This window comes from Sceloporus occidentalis, unplaced genomic scaffold (assembly GCF_023333645.1).
Source record: "Sceloporus occidentalis isolate IW3139 unplaced genomic scaffold, rSceOcc1.0.p SCAF_4, whole genome shotgun sequence".
Taxonomy (NCBI): Eukaryota; Metazoa; Chordata; class Lepidosauria; order Squamata; family Phrynosomatidae; genus Sceloporus; species Sceloporus occidentalis.
In genome coordinates this window covers 9,250,723-9,270,192 of record NW_028316984.1, presented here as the reverse complement: position 1 = coordinate 9,270,192, position 19,470 = coordinate 9,250,723, and the positions used below count along the sequence as shown (strand labels likewise).

The 19,470-nt window shown below is 40.7% G+C and overlaps 2 protein-coding genes across 6 annotated transcripts in view; one reads left to right on the top strand and one right to left on the bottom strand.

The window, feature by feature from the left end:
* Window positions 1-766, bottom strand: part of LOC149313491 (actin-related protein 2) — a 32,854-nt gene extending 32,088 nt beyond the window's left edge. Inside the window, exon 1 of one of the 2 annotated variants that reach the window (XM_089519199.1) lies at window positions 629-766. In XM_089519199.1, coding sequence (XP_089375325.1) covers window positions 629-676 — 48 coding nt within the window. In that variant the 5' untranslated portion in view covers window positions 677-766. The remainder of the gene's footprint in view (window positions 1-628) is intronic. The other variant, XM_089519198.1, reaches the window with a different exon arrangement.
* Window positions 767-783: 17 nt separating this feature from the next.
* The window catches only part of LOC149313490 (uncharacterized), a 28,954-nt gene continuing 10,267 nt past the window's right edge, over window positions 784-19,470 (top strand). The window contains exons 1-8 of one of the 4 annotated variants that reach the window (XM_089519204.1): window positions 784-997; window positions 4,255-4,393; window positions 5,647-5,803; window positions 6,874-6,919; window positions 10,624-10,662; window positions 11,156-11,283; window positions 15,151-15,239; window positions 17,332-17,347. In XM_089519204.1, coding sequence (XP_089375330.1) covers window positions 886-997; window positions 4,255-4,393; window positions 5,647-5,803; window positions 6,874-6,919; window positions 10,624-10,662; window positions 11,156-11,283; window positions 15,151-15,239; window positions 17,332-17,335 — 714 coding nt within the window. In that variant the 5' untranslated portion in view covers window positions 784-885 and the 3' untranslated portion in view covers window positions 17,336-17,347. Of the gene's footprint in view, window positions 998-4,254; window positions 4,394-5,646; window positions 5,804-6,873; window positions 6,920-10,623; window positions 10,663-11,155; window positions 11,284-15,150; window positions 15,344-15,763; window positions 15,852-17,331; window positions 17,348-19,470 lie in introns of those variants that run through there. The other 3 variants (XM_089519203.1, XM_089519201.1, XM_089519202.1) reach the window with 3 other exon arrangements.

Sequence of the window (19,470 nt, the reverse complement as noted above, 5' to 3'; positions counted from 1 at the left end):
TTATCCCTACAGTGGTGACTAAGGCTGTTTCTGCACTGCAGAAATAATGCTGCTTGAGACCACTTTAGCTGCCCTGCCTCAGTGCTAGGGAATCCTGGGAGCTGTAGTTTGTTGTTTGTAGTTTGCCAGAGCTCTCTCTGACAGAGAAGGCGAAATGCATGGCTCTCACAAAACTACAACACCCAGAAATCCACACAGCATTGAGCCAGGGCAGTTACAGCGGTGTCAAACTGGATTATTGCTGCAGTGTGGTCCATAACACACTACAGAATTAACCCGGTTTGAGACCACTTTAGCTGCTCTGGCTCAACGCTGTATGGAATTCTGGGAACTGTAGTGAGGCATTTAGCTTTTCTTCTGCCTGAGAGCTCTGGTGCCACAACAAACTACAGCTCCCAGGATTCCCTAGCCCTGAGCCAGGGTCTCAAACTGGATTATGATTTCTGCAGTGGCGTTTTGGACCTTGGGGCGGAAACGATCAGAAGCAGCCTCTTAGCCTTGTTCAAAATGGAGGACGTTTTGGGGACGGTCCCTCCTGGGCGAAAGGCGGTTCCGAAGGGGTTCATCTCCGCAGTGTGGACGCAGCCCTGGTCCCCTCCCTCTGCCCTCTCCCCGCTCCAGTCCTCACCCCGGTGCCGTTGTCGCAGACGACCACCTTCCTGCCCAGAGTGTCCATCCCCCTCCTCTTGCCTTGACAGACTCCTCGCAGAATGACGGCCCAGCCCAACAGCCAGCCTCACCCCGGCTCCTTCCGGAAGTGACGTCAAAGGAAACAGCTCGGGAACTTACTAGAGAGCTCCCCACTGTTCTGCGCATGCGCGCTTACCGTCCAATCGAAGGCCGTCGCGTGGGGCGTCCTCGCGGAGGTGGCCGTTCGGCGTTGCCATGGCAGCGGCTGCGGGGACCTGGGCCTTCTCCTTCCCTGCTTTGCAGAGGATGAAGGGGCTCTTGCTTCAGGGAGTCCTAGCGACTGACTGCCTGGAGGAGGCTATGGCAGGTGACGGAGGAGGAGAAGGAAGAGGAGGAGGAGCGGCCATGATAAAAATAACACACTCATCCCTCCACATTCGCTAGGGTTACGGGCACAGGATGAATGTGGAAAAACCGGAAGTAACCAAGACGCCATGTTTTTTTAAGCTGAGAGGACACCTCTCTAGGAATCTCCCCAGTGCAACTCTGTGGTCAGCGTCTGACAAACCTAGCGGAGCTTCCACTCTAGGAATCCTCCACTGCAACTTTATGGTCAACATCTGCCAGACACTGACCATAGAACTGCACTGGAGGAGCTACAAAGGCCTAGTGGAGCTTCCTCTCTAGGAATATCTAGGTCCTCCACTGCAGCTCTATGGTCAACATCTGCCAGACACTGACCATAGAACTGCACTGGAGGAGCTACAAAGGCCTAGTGGAGCTTCCTCTCTAGGAATATCTAGGTCCTCCACTGCAGCTCTATGGTCAACATCTGCCAGACACTGACCATAGAACTGCACTGGAGGAGCTACAAAGGCCTAGTGGAGCTTCCTCTCTAGGAATATCTAGGTCCTCCACTGCAGCTCTATGGTCAACATCTGCCAGACACTGACCATAGAACTGCACTGGAGGAGCTACAAAGGCCTAGTGGAGCTTCCTCTCTAGGAATATCTAGGTCCTCCACTGCAGCTCTATGGTCAACATCTGCCAGACACTGACCATAGAACTGCACTGGAGGAGCTACAAAGGCCTAGTGGAGCTTCCTCTCTAGGAATCTCTAGGTCCTCCACTGCAACTCTATGGTCAGCATCTGCCAGAGATGGACCATAGAATTGCGCTGAAGGAGCTACAAAGGCCTAGTGGAGTGCTCTCTCTCTAGGAATCTCTAGGTCTTTCAGTGTGACTTTTGGTTGAAGCTGGCCATAGAGTTGTGCTGGAGGACCTAGGTATTCCTAGAGAGAACGTATTAATAAAATCCGTGAATAATCATATCTGCAAAAGCCAAAGCTGCAAATATGGAGGGATGAGTGTACTTATTTATTTTATTTCTGTGCCGCCTTTCTCCCAGAAAGGGACCCAATGCGGCTCGCAGATAAAACCCACACACTTTAAAGAGTATTACAATAAAACAATTAAAACAATATAAAATTACAAACACTGAAACCACAATAAAACCACCCTATTACAGCAGACACCCCATATACATGTGTGTGTGTGTGTGTGTATATATATATATATATATATATATATATATAAGGCCATCCCAGGATTACACATTCAACACTTGCCTGAATAAAACCGTTTTTGCTTGCCAGCGAAACCCACTGGGTGCCCATGGGCAAGTCACGTTCTCTCAGCCTGAGAGAAAAGCAATGGCAAACCTCTGAGCAAATCATGCCACAAAAACCCCATGATAGGTTCATGGCCTTAGAGTTGCCATAGGTCAGAAACGACTTGCAAGGCGCACACAACAACAAACCATCCAAAATCCACCAAACGGTAATACTGTTATGCGGCCACCCAAAATGCACAAAATACACGTTGCAAGCTTTTGAAGCTCCCCTGGCTTCTTTATCAGGCAAAGGTGTTAAAAACCATACAGAAAAGGGGTGGTTGAATATTGACAGTGTTAGTCCCAAGCCTGCATTTTGTGAAGATGTGACTGCTCTCAGTTCAGGTGGTATTGGAGGGACTTTCATGCAGGCAGGGCCCTCCTCCTTCTGGCTATGTCAAAAATTTTAAGTTACAATTGCAAGACTGTGACTAACAATAACTGGATGTTATTGTATTTTGCTGCATGGCCAACATGACTACCCCTGGATACGTTTTCTGGTTTATAGGTTCTCGCTTCAGTTCCCCCATGAAAACCTGTTAGGCTCCTCAACACATTGTTCTTGAAGTGGTGCTTTGGGAGGCCCCCAAACACCATCTCAGCTGGCATGCTCCATGCATTTCAGTGAATTTCAGAATCTTTCCATTGGTTAAAGACCATAGTGCTGGTGGAGGCAACCTAACATTGAACATTAGGTATGTATTGTATTGCATTCCTCTGGCCATTTGGAAGGAATAAATGCAATAGAATGGCCATTCAGGGTCCTTATCTTATTGAATGCATGTTGATTCCCCTTTCCTTCTTTATTTTTTCTTTAAACTGTACTTCTAAAAGGACTTTTAACAGGAGGGTGAAATGAAAGATGGAGGAGAATAAAGCTGAAAGATCCTGATTGGTGGTGAAAGAACAAAGATGGGTGTATACAACAAGTATGGGCTTATGCACACTACATGATTAAATAACTTTGATACCATTTAAACTCCTGTAACTCCATCCTGAGGAATCCTGGGGTTTGTGTTTTTGAATTCTCTGCTAGTGAGCTCTAGTGCTTGTCGTATGCACTATATAATTCTAAGTGCCTAACCAAACTAAAAAAAAACAACCCAAGATCCCATAGGATGGCAGCATGGTAGTTAAAATGGTCTCGAGAGTGCTATAACTGTACAGGGCAAATACACCCAGAGATTCATGGTTTAGATTTGAAATAACCTTTGGGTCCTGAGTCTGAAAAGGTTTAAGACTGTTGCTTTATGGAAAAATGTGCACAAGGAGAACTACCTACCACAATGATGAGTTTGGGCACTGCCTCGGCTTCTTCCAAATACATTCACTAAAAATGTAATTGTTCCAAATAAATGCACTAAACATTCTGTAGCTCTGACATAGCTGGTCAGGGTGACTAATTCATATGGATAATGTCGATACCTCAGATCTAACAAATACACAGAGAGGAAGTACTGGTATAACAGAGGCTTCCTTTTCCTGTGTGAATGGTATATATTGGATATAGATGGCCAGTCAAAAACACAACTTAATGATAGCATTAACATAGTGAAATTTCTTTTGTGTTTTAAGAAAATAAGAATTGCCCTCTCTAAACGACATTTCTATATGTTCTAAATTCTAAATTTTGAATACCAGATACTTGTGCTCTTTGCTCTCCGTCATACAGTAATGCATGGAATTCCTTATGTGATTATTGTAAACCACTATTTTATCCTGCTAAATGTTGGAGGGTAGGTGTAGGCTATTTGACAAGTCATTCAAATATTTGCTTTCAATGCACAGTAAAAATGTTGTTTTCCAGTTACCTAGTATGTTAGAACCTACATTCTTGATTATTTTGTTTATAGTTTGGATGCCTCTGAATGCTAATTTTTTTTAACATAAAAACTTGAAAACCTGAAAATCTTATTCACAGGACTCTAACTATTTTTTGAATTTATCCATAGACATTGAGAATGATGAAGTGACAGGGAGCTTTGTAGTAGGACGAGGAGGCTACCCAAACAAAGATGGTATAATTCAATGTGATGCAGCAATAATGGAAGGACAGCCTGGTCGTTTTGGAGCTGTAGCAGCTTTGCATGGGTAAGTATTATACTCTGGAATGCAATGTATAGCCTGATCCTGTGCAAAGTTAGACACTCCTTAGCCCATTCTTAGATGCTTTTAAATGTGCTACTTGATGCTGTGCAGGTCATGACTATATCTCTTGGATCCTACACCATCCTACTCTCCTATCTGTATATTGTGATATAATAGCACATTTTTGTGCTATTGAGATGGGGATGTGGGAAAATAATACCTGCAGTGACCTGAGGAGATTAAAACTGTATTCATTTGGATAGCTTTTTGTGTAATATGGTGTTCACATGAAGAGGGAACATTCTGCCACTATATGAGCTAAACTACCAAATTTTCTTGAAGAGTGTTTATATGCATTAAAGAGGACTATCCCACAAATATACAGAGAGAGAGATAGGCCTGGAACACAGTTAAAGTGGTCTCAAGCTGGATTATTTCTGCAGTGTGCTTTGGACCACTGTGGTGACTAAGGCTGCTGCCACACTGCAGAAATAATAACCCAGTTTTACACCGCTTTAACTGCCCTGGCCAAATAAAGTGGCTTCCAGCTGCTTTGGGGGTGTGGTGCTTAAAAGATGCGTGTCCCCAAAGCAGCCAGAAGCCGCTCTGATGGTGCGCTCTGGTCCAAAGGACCAGAGGGAGCAGCAAAAATCTGACTCCTGCACGGCTTGGGACCTGCAGTGACCTGCTTTGGAAGCGGGCTGTGCGGTTGCCGTGGTCCTGGCCCAATTGTATGCAGAGCGGCCAGAGGCTGCTCCTTCCTGACCATCTGCTTTGCACTGTAGAGAGCCAAAGAAAAATAATCACATTGACCTCTTTTATTAAGAGTACATTGATTTAAATTCTGAATAACAGTATTGATTGGTGACAATTTCTGGAAGCTCTCAGATTCTATTAATTCCTATACTATTTATCTTTAGTGGTAATAGGATTCAGGATTGACCAGTTATGCCACAAAAAATAACAACATGCACTGTATATTGCATATTATTACGTGTGTGTGTGTGTGTGTGTGTGTACATACATACATACATAACAGACCTTATATGTATGATTATATATATTATTTATATATACCTTATACATATTATTACTTATTTTTTTCTGTCATGTTTTTAGAAGTAGAGTATTTTTCCTTAGATCTTAGTGGTTTCTTGTGTTTTCCATTTCATGCTTTTAGAATTAGTTTTAGTTATAATGTTCCAGTCTTAAAGGTGAAACTAAAACATTTTAAATAATCCTCTTTTTACTGAAAGAATTGGAACTCCACTTGCAGTAGCACGAAAGGTCATGGAAGAGTCTCCCCATAGCTTTCTAGTTGGAGATGGGGCTGTGGCTTTTGCAAAAGACCAAGGCTTTACTGTGGAGGATAATGGAAGTATGATGAGTACCCACAGTACTGAAGCTTATCAGGTAATGTTCTGCTTTGGATCAATATTGATATAAATGGATTGTGTGGAAGTAAAAGAATTAAATTTATGAATAAATATTTTAGTTTCTACATATATAAAGTGGACCTAACTTGAATAATGTATGTTTCTAGAAAAAGGATACAATACTTTGTGGATGGGCAAGAAGAAATCAAAAGCAGGCTGAGATTCTGCCTATTTCGTTATCACCTTCTATCCAAATTCCATGCTGCTTCAGCCCATTCACCATATTGCTGTCTGGAGAGTTATGCTGCTACTGAGAGTGGTGGAAAATCCCTCTCACTGGCGTTTCCCAGGCTCTTATTTACTTAGGATCTGAATACACAGGCAGGATACAACTGGAGGGGGCATATCTTGCCTATGGATCAAGCCTGTTCCCACCTCCAGCAGCTACCTGGTTCAATGCAGTGATGGGAGGGTGTTCAGAAGCTTGCCTGTTGCCATGCTATAAAGCTGCTGCCACTGCCTCCCCACCGCTGCTGCCATCCTATATGCAGACCCTCACCGTGGCCTGTAAGGGGAGAAAAGGGAAACCTGGTTTCACGCACGGGGCCAGTTGCCCCCTTCCAACAAGACAGACCATGGTAGAGGTTTGCAAGTGGAATGGTGGTGGCAGCAGGTAAGGAAGAGTTTGGCTGTTTGGTCCACCAGCTGTCATAGCAGAGTTTCTGAGAAACTGCAGCAAACAGCTGGTATTCTTAGAATGGAATAAGGGCCAGCTGGGCCGAGATCGAGATGGATCTGTCAGATTGGCTCAATCTTGGTGCCAGGCAGTTGACTTGCATCATCTAAATGATAGTGCTAGGCTGGGTGGGGAATGGGCTTTTTGTTCTGTGCATACAGCCGCTTAGTCACAGAAGAGGCCAAAGTGTAAGAAATCCTATAATACTTACAAGTAATATTCTGTGAAAGAAACTGTGTGGCAAACAACTATAATATGTGGTTAACACACATGCAATTATTTTTTTGTCATCAAACAAGTTTTTACTTGTAGATATTATAACTCTGAAATATTTGAATGCATAATTAATTCTAGTCTTTGATTTTCTATAGGAATATTTAGAAAAGGGAAAGACTGTGAAGAAACACGATACACTGGGTAAATATTTTTTTTAAATTAAATTACTGTAATACTTTCTTAGCACAGGCTGAATCTTCCTAAATTCTTTTTGTAATTCTTGAGGCATTGCTGTGATATTTTTAAAATACTTTTTTGGATAGTTCATGATTTATGGACATATAAAATTTCCTACACATACTGACTTCCTTGTAGCAAATATGCAGTGTCATGCCGCTCCGCTGCCCACACGGGGGCAGCTTTTCGGTGCTCTGCTGGTGGGGCACAGGAGCATTTTGCCGCTGGTTTTTACACCGGAAAAAAGCCACATTGGGGCTGCAGCACATGGTTGCCGTGGCACCGATCCGCCGATCAAAGTGGCAATGTCAAACTACCCCTTTAGGGCCATCTGTTTTGGCCCAGAGTGAAATGAATCTGTAAAATTCATTTTATATTTTTATTATTTTAATTGTACAATTTTAACTTATGTTTATAGATGTTCGCCGCCTTGGATCCCATTTTGGGAGAAAGGTGGGATAAAAATAAATAAATAAATTCCCAGATCATAGAATATAATGGAACTAGATTTCTCCCATACTTTCATGTTGGCAAAATATCTAATGCAACAGAGGTTTTAATATTCACTTCTTTTCATACATAGCTTCACTTGAGGGTGGCCATAAAGCTTTCAATAAATGAGGCTTGACAGAATTTTCCTAGAGACATTTAGAGGAGGGCTGGCGCCTAGTTTTGCTCCACGGGGAATCCGCAGCCTCCACTGCAGGATTTCCCCGCAGAGCAAAAAGAACCGCAAAAAGTGGGTTCTTCTTGCGCTGCGATTATGACGCCGCAGTGCGCCAATGGCGCACTTGCGAAATCATAATGGTGCTGCAACGTGCGGATGCTAGGCATCCTGCATGTAACAATGGTGGTGCCCATCTGTACAGGGCGCCGCCATTGTTACTCCTTTGTCACGTGCTAGGGTTGAGGCACATGTGGGCACACGAGGGCGCCCAATAGTCCTGTCTCTACTGGGCCAAAATTAGGTTGCTTTACCTTGCATTGGAGAGAGTCTGCCCTCAGAAAAATTAGTCCTGGCATATGATGTCCACTTTCTAAAGTATAGGATCTACCATTCAATGGCTAAGTTCAGCCGCTGCATGAGGTGTTTTTGTTGCACTCTTTGAATTTCCTCAGTTGGCCTCAGGAGGGTACTGTGGCTTAATACTGTTAAAAGAGAAATATGTAATACTGTTCAAAAAGAAAACTTAAAATTATATGCAAAGTAAATGGTGAGTATAACAAACTACTGCTTCGTTGTAGACTGAAAAGTCCAGGAAGCCCATAGTCTTTGTTTTATTTTTGACTCTTCTCTATCGGTTATCCTCCAGATCCAGACCACAGCTAAGGCATGTAGATTCTTTTCATACAATATTGTCAAAATCTGACCATTTCTCTCTTCCTCTACTGCCAAGATTCTGGTACATGCCCTAGTGGTCTCACAACTTGATTTCTATAACATCCTTCTGGCAGGGCTTGCTCTTTCTCACCTCCGTCCATTGATTTCTGTCCAGCATTCAGCTGCATGCATTATTACAGTACATCTGCCCACCGCTCTGATCCTATCTCTCCTTTATTAGCATCCCTTCACTGGCTCCCCCTCCCCTTCTGTATTCGGTATAAGCTCTTGTTGCTGACTTTTACAGCCCTGTATGGGCTGGCCCCTCCTTATTTATCAGACCTTCTTTCTCCTCACCTTCCCACTCGTGCCCTCCATTCTAGTAGTCAAGGTCTGCTGTCTCAGCCTAGGATTTTCACTGCCCCATCCCTGTTTCATCCCTTTTCACTTGCTGCCCCTCACTCCTGAACACAGCTCATCACTTCTTTAACCTGTTAGAGATTCTGGTGATAGGTACGGTTTACAGTGTCCATTACAAGAAGGCAGCATTGATACACTGAATTTTGAATGTTGAGGGAAATGTTAAAATTTACCAGGTAATTTTTGTTCTGTTGGGTCCAGCTGTAAGGCAAACTGTGATTTGTACTAATTACAGCCAAAAATCAAAAGTGTGGTTTGAACTGCCAGTTATACAACAAACTGTCATTTTGAGCTGCTTTTCTGCTTGTTCTGGTTTGCTAGACAGTTAGCATGGATTGTAATTTGCTAAGCAATTTCAAACTGTGATTTCAAATCCTGATTTATTGGTAATGTGTTTCATGTGAACTCTATTCCATGTCTATGATCCACAGGCAAGTTGATAAGAAAAACTTTTAAGCCTAAAGTCCTTAAAGTAAGTCCTTAAAAAGTCCTTAACATAAAACAATCAGGACAACTGTTAGCAGTTCTCATTAGTAGTTATACAAACCAAGACTAATATGTAGGTGGCAAAAAGCAAAACAGACATAGGGTGCATGTACACTGTAGAAATAATGTAGTTTGAAACTTTTTAACTGCCATGGCTCTTCCCTACAGAATCCTGGAATTTGTAGTTTTATGAGGCTCTATCACTCTTTGGGAGAGAAAGTTTGAAAACCTTATAAAACTACAAATCCCAGGATTCCATAGGGTGGAGCTACAACACTTAAACTGCTGCCAAATTGCATTACTTCTACAGTGTAGATGCAATCATAGTTTTTGTTACTGTGAGTCTTCACAGTATAGATGGTTTGTCTGCATGACTCAGAGGTCAAAATAACTGGAAATTTCATGTGATCTTTTTTTTTTCTTTTTAGCTCAGGGATGTAATAAAGCCAAATCATTCTTAATGCAGAGGCTCAAGGATGTGGAGATGCAGTCTCAGACTGCTGGGAGCAAGGTTTTTCAGCCTAACAACATCTACATCTTTTTCATTCCTGCATAAGTATCATTGCTGAGGTGCCTAATAGGTTTGTCAGATATCAAAATAAGAACAGCTTTTACTTGAGTGAGATAGCTAACCCTTGTCTTCTAATACTGTCAGTCTCTGAAATCTGCTTAAAGATAATTTATAGCTAACTAATAATAGATTTGTTGATAATTAAACAAATTAATAATTGTGTTTTTAAAAAAATAATTAAAGATATTTTTAAACCAAAAAAGGGGAGCTAATCGAAGGGCTTCAGTGTTGATAGTTATTATGACCAGTTCTACACAAAGTAATTCTAATTAAGTGTATACAGGAACGCTACTACGTTATTAATAAATAAAAAAGAGTGGGTCAAATAAACTCTATTGTCACTTCTTTTTTCACTGGTACAAAAAACTGACAGACATCCACCATCAAGTCTAAATTGAAGATATATCATTTTAGAAGTTGTAGATTAATGACTGTAGGCTGCGGTTTGCTCCATAGATAATCATGATGGATGGAGTCAAAAGTTGCTTTAAATCAGTAAACCACAACTCTGAAGTGAGATGTGAATGCAAAAGATGATGCATGTGGAAGGTATAATTATTGTCACATTGAATATGCGCCATATGCAACTCTCTTGTCTGGATGTGTCCAGATATCTGCATCTCTGCATTTTCCCCCTCAGCATATTAATTGTCCATCCGCCATCCTTATACATTGATGTTCTTTTTAAAACAAGAGACAGAGAATAAGTAAACATGGGATGAACTGTGGGTGCCACTGAGATTTCGCTGTAATTCCAAGGACATTTCAGAAAAGTGTTGTCTTTATGGGAAATTTCATTGTGTACAATATTCTTACTATTGCTCAATACAGTATACAGTATATACAACATTATTCTTGCCTTTTCAACAGGTTTGATTGCCTTGGATGTCTATGGAAATATAACAGTTGGTAAGGAAGAATGTCACAAACTAAAAAACTGATTAAGTTGCATGCTTGCTATATGTTGTATGCCACTTCTGGCAGTTCTCTGTGTGGGTCTTATCATTTGAGGAGAAGCAGGGTTTTTTTTTTTGTAATTTGTAAATTGTTCTCAATTCATCCATGAATCAAGGGTGTTTCTTTTTCACTTTCCAATCTGGCATTAAGCAGCAGCATTTTTAGACCAGATAGCCTGTTTCCAAGGCTATCCACACTATTTGAAATAGGAGACAGTTTGAGAGCAACGAGCACCATATAGTTTCCTACTCCCACACTTCTTATAGCACTGTCTCCCCACACCATACCTCCCTCTACTAATTACTGTGGCAATGGTCGCTCCATGGGTCCATTCCCCTACCACACTCCCCATATAGCTCATCTTCAATATTTTGTTTGACAGCAGACAGGATATTTTAAAATACCATAAATAAAAAATTTAAAAACCCTTCTTTTACCTACCTAGCGTTTATCCCCTTGGAGGAAGGGGACAGGTATAGCTGGCTTGGTCCTATAGGGAGCAAATGTCAGGCTGCAGTCCACAGGGAGAGAGAAGTGGAAACAGGCAGACGAGCAGCAGTCAGCCAGGCCAAGGTAAAGGTAGTATTTGTAAAGCTCCACTCCATTTTCCAATGCAAATATTGGAGAGATTTGCTGTGTCAGGAGAATGTTATTCATCAGTTATTAAAAGTTGTGTATAAAATTTTTAGGCTATGTTTATAAGGTGTATATGAAACAAAAAATAATTTTATGTTTAAACTTGGGTCCCATCTCCACGATATCTCTGTGAATATGCAAATATTCAAAAATCTGAAAGTCTGAAACACTAATGGTCCAAAGCATTTTGGATAAGGGATGTTGTTCATCAGATATTAAAAACTGTGTATAAAATCTTTAGGCTATGTTCATAAGGTGTACATGAAACAAAAATATAATATGTCTTTAAACAACTGAATAATATTTTGATTGACAGGTGATAACTGACAGTTGAAATGTTTGGTTGGTTGAGAGTTATGGTTGAAGCAGCAGTGTGTGGTTTATTGCTGTGTGTGTACACGGACGGACACACACACACACACACACACACACACACATGCTGTGTTGCAGTATATTGTATTTATAACTGAAGCTAAAAACCTCCAGGAACTTTGAACGAATCAACTATCTGTGATCGTTAAAGTGTGAATAGTGGTCAGTGCACTGCCAATGCCAATAGCCGGAGATTTTGTTTTTTATACTCTGCTGTGGATATTGTTTTTGGCTGTAGCTGGATGATTTCCCCCCAGGTTGTGCCGGTAGTTGGCCTTGTCTTAAATATAATTACTGGCTGACAGTTTCTAAGGGAACATAAACACTCAGAGAAACAGCTGACATATTGAAGTTAGGACTGTCACAAGAGTGTATAATTATAACAACGGGTACAAATCTGAAACAAATTTTTGCAGGAATATTAATTAATTGTAACATTACTTACAGAGATTCATAAGCTCTGTAATATTATGCCTAATATTAAAGGTATAACCAAATAAAACTTCTTGGAAGGGCAACAATGTATGCCTTGGGAGGACTGGCTTTCCAAACAGAGTAGCAAGAGTAAACTATAAGGACTGGTAGGGACTCTGGGATATGGCTATATTTTCTGACACTTTGATGGAAGTGATTTGGCCAAACATGGCTAATTTCTATGTAACTATTCACCACCAGACCAAACAGGAGCATTCTAAAGGCTAAATCTGGAAAACAAAGAAAGAAGGAAAAGTCGATCCTTGTTTATTTGACAGCGTTAAGCAGCATGAGCTAAAGTATTTGGAATCTCTGGAATCAATAAAATCTATTCCCCAGGGCAAGAGTTCATTTGAATTTGTTGAGAAACAGGAGACAAGATGAAAGTTTAAAACCACTTAGTGATCTAGCAGGTTCATAGCCTTGCAAACTGTCCGTTCAGAGTCCCATGCTTTAAACAAATATATGTGATGGATTTCCTTTCTGGGTTGGTTAGATAGAGGCCAGACCAGTGCTTCTGTCAGCCGCATTAGTCCAAAACACACTGCAGAAATAATCCAGTTTGAGACTACTTTAACTGCCCTGGCCCAGTGCTAGGGAATTCTGGGAACTGCAGTTCTGTGAGACATTTAGCCTTCTCTGTCATAGAACTCTGGTGCCACAATAAACTACAATTCTCAGAATTCTCCAGCACTGAGCCAGGGCAGTTACAGGGGTTTCAAATAGGATTATTTCTGCAGTGTACTTTGCACCATAGTCCTTTAAACCACTTCCTCAGTTTAATATTTGGGCTCTAAGGTACCTATGTTGAAATTGAAAATGACTTGAAGGCATGCAAAAATAAGGTAGCTACACCACTGGACAAATTAACATGTTTTAGTTGAGATTGGGGCTTACATGACATATTTTTTCCTTTAAATTCTTTAACTGAATGACTCTCAGGCAGAGATGTGAATGGAACCATAACAAAGATTTATTCAATAATAGAAGCCTCCTAATAATCAGACAAGAAAACCCATACTCATGAAGTAACCATCGTTTCTTTCTCTGCAACCTATAAAATTCTGCAGTTGATAGGCCTTACAGTAGATATAAGTATAGTAACATCTTTCACCAGACTCACCCTTCAGCAGTAGTTCATCTCCATCCTAGACTGGGAGAAAGACAGTTGATTCAAGAATCTTTTTCCTCTCAATAGCCTGAGATGATTCATTCAGTGGTGAACATACTGGACCAATGTGCCATCTGGAATACTTTTCTAGCTGCTTCTGTTCACTCTGGTCCAAAACACACTGCAGAAATAATCCAGTTTGAGACCACTTCAACTGCCCTGGCTCAGTGCTAGGGAATCCTGCTAACTGTAGTTTATTGTGGCACCAGAGCTCTCTGACAGGGAAGGCGAAACTACAGTTCCCAGAATTCCCTAGCATTGAGTCAAGGAAGTTAAAGTAGTCTCAAACTGGATTATTTCTGCAGTATGTTTTGGATCTCTGACAACTAACACCTCCCTTTGGGTGTGGAGAGTATAGCAGGTTCATACAGATTCACAACAAATTATTACGTGAGGAAATGTGCTCTCCACATCAATGTGTAAGAGTTGCTGGTTCTCATTAAGGTGGCTTTGAACTCAAGAACAATGTTCTGTGTGAAGAAGCAATTAGCTATTCAATCAATGAATGCTTCTCTATCTATTGTAGCAGATAGCAATCCATCTTGAGGCTTGTATGTGGATTTTCAATCATGCCACCTATAAATTTTATCTGCTGTAGGAATTGTTTCAGCTACTAGTACAAAAGTGGGGCACTCTGCTGATACATATGTGTGTCTCATCTTGCAAGAGGAAATATTAGAGAAATTGCAGAACACAGGGTAGAGGACAGACCTTTTTGGGAAAGCCTTGCTTCACGAGAATCAGAATCTACACCTGTACTGGGTCCTCCATTTCCCTTATGCCCAAAACAGAAAGGCCGTAAAAAATGCTGTGGGGCCACAACACCACTGTTTGCACTAGAGCCACGGTGACCACAGGCACCTGGCCCTGATCCACAGTCCTGAACCAGGCCACCAAAAAGGAGTGAATTTTTCTGCTCCTTTTAGGCTCAGTTCTTTTATGAAGACATGGCATCGGTGTGATTTCCCATCGGATTCAGGGTGCGTGTCGTAATAATAATAATAATAATAATAATAATAATAATAATAATATTTATTTGTATACCGCCCTCTGGCAAACCAATCTGGGCGGTTAACAACAGTAAAATATAAAATATGACAATTAAAAACACTTTATCCCTCCCCCCTTAAGACAGTATTAAACAGTATAACATATTAAAACACAATATCAATGCATAAAAACAACAATTAAAAACTAAAAAACCCTGATATCCCTCTGTTGATCCTCAACCATCACTAAGATGGGGCCACGGGAGGAATGAGGGAATCAGGGAACCTGGGCCGGGATGGTAATAATAATAATCATCATCTAAACGCTATGCCCTGAACACGATGGGAAACCATGTCATTTGGCCTGTCTGTTTTGGGACTTAATTACCAAGATGTCAGTCAAGTTCAGGGATAATAAGACCAATTGTACTATAAGCACAACAGCGTTGCCTATAAACCAGTTCACCATGCTCTTTCATCTGGCTTCCATGTCACCTGAATCCTTGCTTACAGGCAGGAGCAGAGTTATGGCACTGGGATCTTCACACTGTATTTGACAGCATGGAAACCTCATTGCTACAGATATAAACATTTTTTGTGGTTAGAATTTCATAACTCTTTATGAAAGAGTTGTGAAATAATTTAATAACTTTTCTCAACATTGGTAAGGGCTGAACTGGCATCACTTTACAGTTTAAGCTAAATCCCTGGAAAAAACTGCTTCGCCATTGTTTATTAATAGAGGTTAGCAAATAAAATAACTACTAATCTTATGCTGGCTTTCTTTTTAATATCTAGGGGTTTCTACTTCTGGAGCTCCTTTCAAATATCCTGGAAGAGTGGGAGATTCTCCTTTGCCAGGTTGTGGGCTATATGCTGATAAAGAGGTATGCCAGCATCTCCTGTGAGGTAAAGGCACAGCAGAAATGTAACTGTCTCTGAAAGTAAGCAAATGTTTGTTGCTAACAAAAAGGTGATCTAGATGCCATAGTTTACAGAAGTGAGGCATGGGCCAAATGGATAGTATGATCCAAAGCAGCAGCATCCTGCTTTTCCCCCAGGAATTGGGACCCAAAGTGACTCACAATTTAAAAGAACAATACAATTAAAAAAATACAAAAGTGAACATTAAAAAAGAATCAAGCTATTTACAGTATTAAAACAATTCACCATGCAGGTCTCAAAGAGATGGACTGCGGTGGCAGCCAGGATCGGGACTGGGCGCATGCGTTCACCACGGTCTCATAGCGATAGGAGTGGGAGCGGCCTCTGGCTACTCATTTTGCCCTGTCTGCTTGAGGTGCTAGTTAAAAGAATAACATGCAGTTAAAAATATAAAAAGCTCTTTAAAAAAGTTTAGTTAAAGCAATATAGCTCCCTTAACATGTTCTTTAAAAACTTTGTTTTAAAGGCTTATCTGAATGAAAAGGCTTTAGCCTGCCAATGGAAGGACAACAAGGAAGGGCCATTCTGGCCTCCCTGGGAAAGGAATTCTGGAGTCTAGGAGCAGCCACTGAGAAGTCCCTCTCTCGCAATGCTACCAACTGTGGGACTGAGAGAAGGATCTCTCCTGATGATCTCAGAGCCCAGGCCAGTCATAAAGGGAGATATGATCTGCCAGATAGCCTGGACCTGAGCAACATAGGGCTTTATAGGTCATAACCAGAAACAAGCTGGCAACAAGTGAAGCTGTTTCAACAAGAGTGCATATGGTCTCTGTAACATGCCCCAGTTAACAGTCTGCTTGCAGCTCTTTGGACCAGCTGACTTTTCCAAGGACATTACAGTACAATAAACAGGATGTAACTAAAGCATGTACCACTGCGGCCAGATCTGAAGTTGGTGTACAAGCTTTAAATGTGCAAAAGTATTCCTGGCCACCACAGAAACCTGGGCCTCCAGGTTCAAAGCTGTGTCCAATAGTATAGCCAAACTACAAACCTGTGTCTTTGGGGTAGTGTAACCCCATCAAACATAAATTGAATCCCTATTCCCTAATCAGTTTTACGACTGATCAAGAGCACCTCTGTCTTGTCTGGATTACGTTTTTTTGTTTGCCTTCATCCAGTCCATTACTGATGAGAAACGACTCCTTGGATTGGGGTGAAAAGAAGTAGTAAAGTTGAGTGTAATATGCAAAAACAACTTGATACTGATATGCCAAAATAAATGAGCATGGGCTTTTAAGTTAAAAGCAAAATATAAAGTCATTTCACTTCATTAAAAAAAAAGAATTCCAACAAATTAACATAATATCTTATTTCTTAATACTTCATTTTCAGGCTATGAGCACAGGTAATATTTAGGGCTGCTGGAAAGAAATTACCTATAAATTACACTGTCTGCTTGGAGAAATTATTCAATATATGTTGAATTTGGTCTTTAGAAAATAAAATCATAGCTCACTAATTCCTACAATTTAATTTTTTAAAAAGGCTAAATACATCTGGTCGTAACATTCCTAAATGGTAGCATGAACAGTAGTCAAGTGGCTGTTCCATTACAGTTAATAGCACTGCTGTTGTGAAAACCTGTGTGTAAATAGTTGTGTGTATCTCTTGGACATACAGTATTACTCATTTTGTTCTGGATGAGAGGTATGACAATCTAAACACTACAAAAAATATTTGAAATCAATGAGAATAATTTGCAGAAATGTAAGTAGGTTGATAAACAGAAATAAGAAATGGTTCAGGGGTATATCCTTTAGGAAAGATGAAAACCATGTATTTAGAGCAGCAGGGTGCAGCTAACCTGTGTAGATTATGTGTTATGTGTTATTCTACCCTATTTATTTCTGTTTCAAATTCCCTTTGTTCTCTCTCTCTCAAGGGCAGTGTTTTAAAATAACAAAACCAAAGTGCTAAAAATATAGAATTCTATCCATGAACTGAATATCTAAGCTTCTTTATTTTTGTGAGAATAATTAATCTATATAATTTACTGTTACTTCTTAAATAATATTTTCTTTTGTTCTAGGTAGGAGCTGCAGCAGGTATGTCATCATCAAGAGACTTTTGAATTTTTCAGTTTGTATTGAAATTTTCTACTGCATATACAAGGGTTAAACTGTTCTAAATATCTCCATGTGGAGGTCTGTTTAAGCAATTTTGGAAAATGTAATCTTTGCACTTTTGGAAACACTAATGTTGAGCACAGTAATGGACTTGATGAGGGTAAATAAACTGAGATTCAGTCTTGACAAGGGCTGATGTCACAGTGCAGATTTAATGCAGTTTGACACTACTTTAACTGTCATAGCTCCATGCTATGGAATCCAGAGTTTTGTAGTTTGTTGTGGCACCAGAGCTCTCTGACAAGGAAGGCTAAACATTTTACAAAAGTACAATGCAAGTCCCAGAATTCGATAGCATGGTGTCAAAACGGTGTCAATCTGCACTAATTCTGCAGTGTAGATGCAACCAAGGAGATATTCTTGCTTGGTGGTTTGTCTATCTGGGTGAAAGGTGTTGAACCTGTTTTATTTGGGGCCATTACTCTCTAAAACAGGGTCAGGTAGTACATTGGCTTCTCAAAACCCACTAGGGAGCATTCTTTACCCCCTGATATTGCCACTGAATATGTTGCAGCAGTGGAAGCAAAAGTATGGCTGTTTCTTTAAAGGAAAGTTTAATGTTTAATGTGCACCTTGCTTATAAGCAGAATTAGGCTTTTGGGAGGTTTCTGGAAGTATAATCCCACTAATGCAGAAAAGAACATGCTGCCTGGTATTAGCAGAGCAAAGCTAGGATCAGGAAAATTGAGTATTGATAAAAATAAAGAAAAGGTTGCAAACATATTACTCCTCAAGAAAAACATGAGGTTATTCAACACAATTGTACTGAGAGTATGGGGCCATATTTACAAATTATGAAAGGAACAAAGTATCTGTGGAATGTGGTTACTATGGACTTATGTAATTGCAGTGCTATTGAAATCAGAGAAGAGAAACTGGAATGCTGGAAAAACCTTAATTACAGCAATATAGTCTGACAAGCATGAGAAGAATTTTATCTTCCCTGCTCAAAGAGGGAGAGAACTGCAGTATTTAGGTTGGTGAACACTCCACCTAAATATTGTAACCTGTCAATAGAATTTAACATTTTAGGAAGAAAATAGAAATTAATAAGAGAAATGCATTTTTCTGTTCCACCCTCCAACTTGCAACCCCTTTCTTTGTTTTTATCAGTGTGCACTTTTTCTGATCTCATGTCCTAATCTCACTATGATTTTATGCTGCGTAGTTTCCTTTCTACAATTGTTCCTTTGAGAACTTAGCAGAACAGTGGCACCTTGTTTCCAAGCTGTGTTGATGATGGTTAGTATTACAGTTGTTCAGCACTGTCTGGCTTCCTCAGGCCTTTCTCCCCCAAAAGTACAAATACTGTTCTTCTAGAGTACAAGAAAAACACAGTCTTTCTTGTAAAGTGTAATGTCAGCCATGCTTGCAAATATGTTCTCAAATGTTGGTGACCCACCAATCATACATCCATATAACCACTTTAATCACTATGTCCTAAAAGGGGAGCAAATATGTACACTCAAAGCTTTTGTAAACATTCTGAGATAGGATAGTTTTTGCCATTCTTGTTCAAAATCCTAGCTCTAAGGTGAAACACAGAAGACAACATTATTGGTTTTCCCTTTAATATATGTTAAACACAGTCCAGCCAGCACTGTTCTGTTCTCTTCATTTTAAAAGAAGGAGTTACTAGTGGCACCTGCTATCCTGGGAAAGGGGCCAAGAAGGCTGATAGCAACACACAGCAAGCAAGAGAATCCAAGAGCCAAGAGAATTGTCAGAGATCCAAAGTCCAGGGTTCCAGAGAATGACAAGACATGTAGGCAAATCCAAGGTCAAGAAGTCCAGGGAGACAAGGCAACCAGCAATCCGAGGAGCAGGGTTTCCAGACAGGAAACAAGAAAGCTCAGATAATCTCTGACAATGGGCCTGGTGTCCTCCACCTGTTTATATTCCCAGCCCTCATGAGCACAGCTGTTTGGTGATTAGTGAGTGTTTTTCATAAAGTCTCCTCGAATGTGGGAGGCATGCCCTTTCAGACCTTCTCTGCTTAAAGGTAGGTATGTCAGTGTCCTTCTCCTCCTCCATGTCTCTTA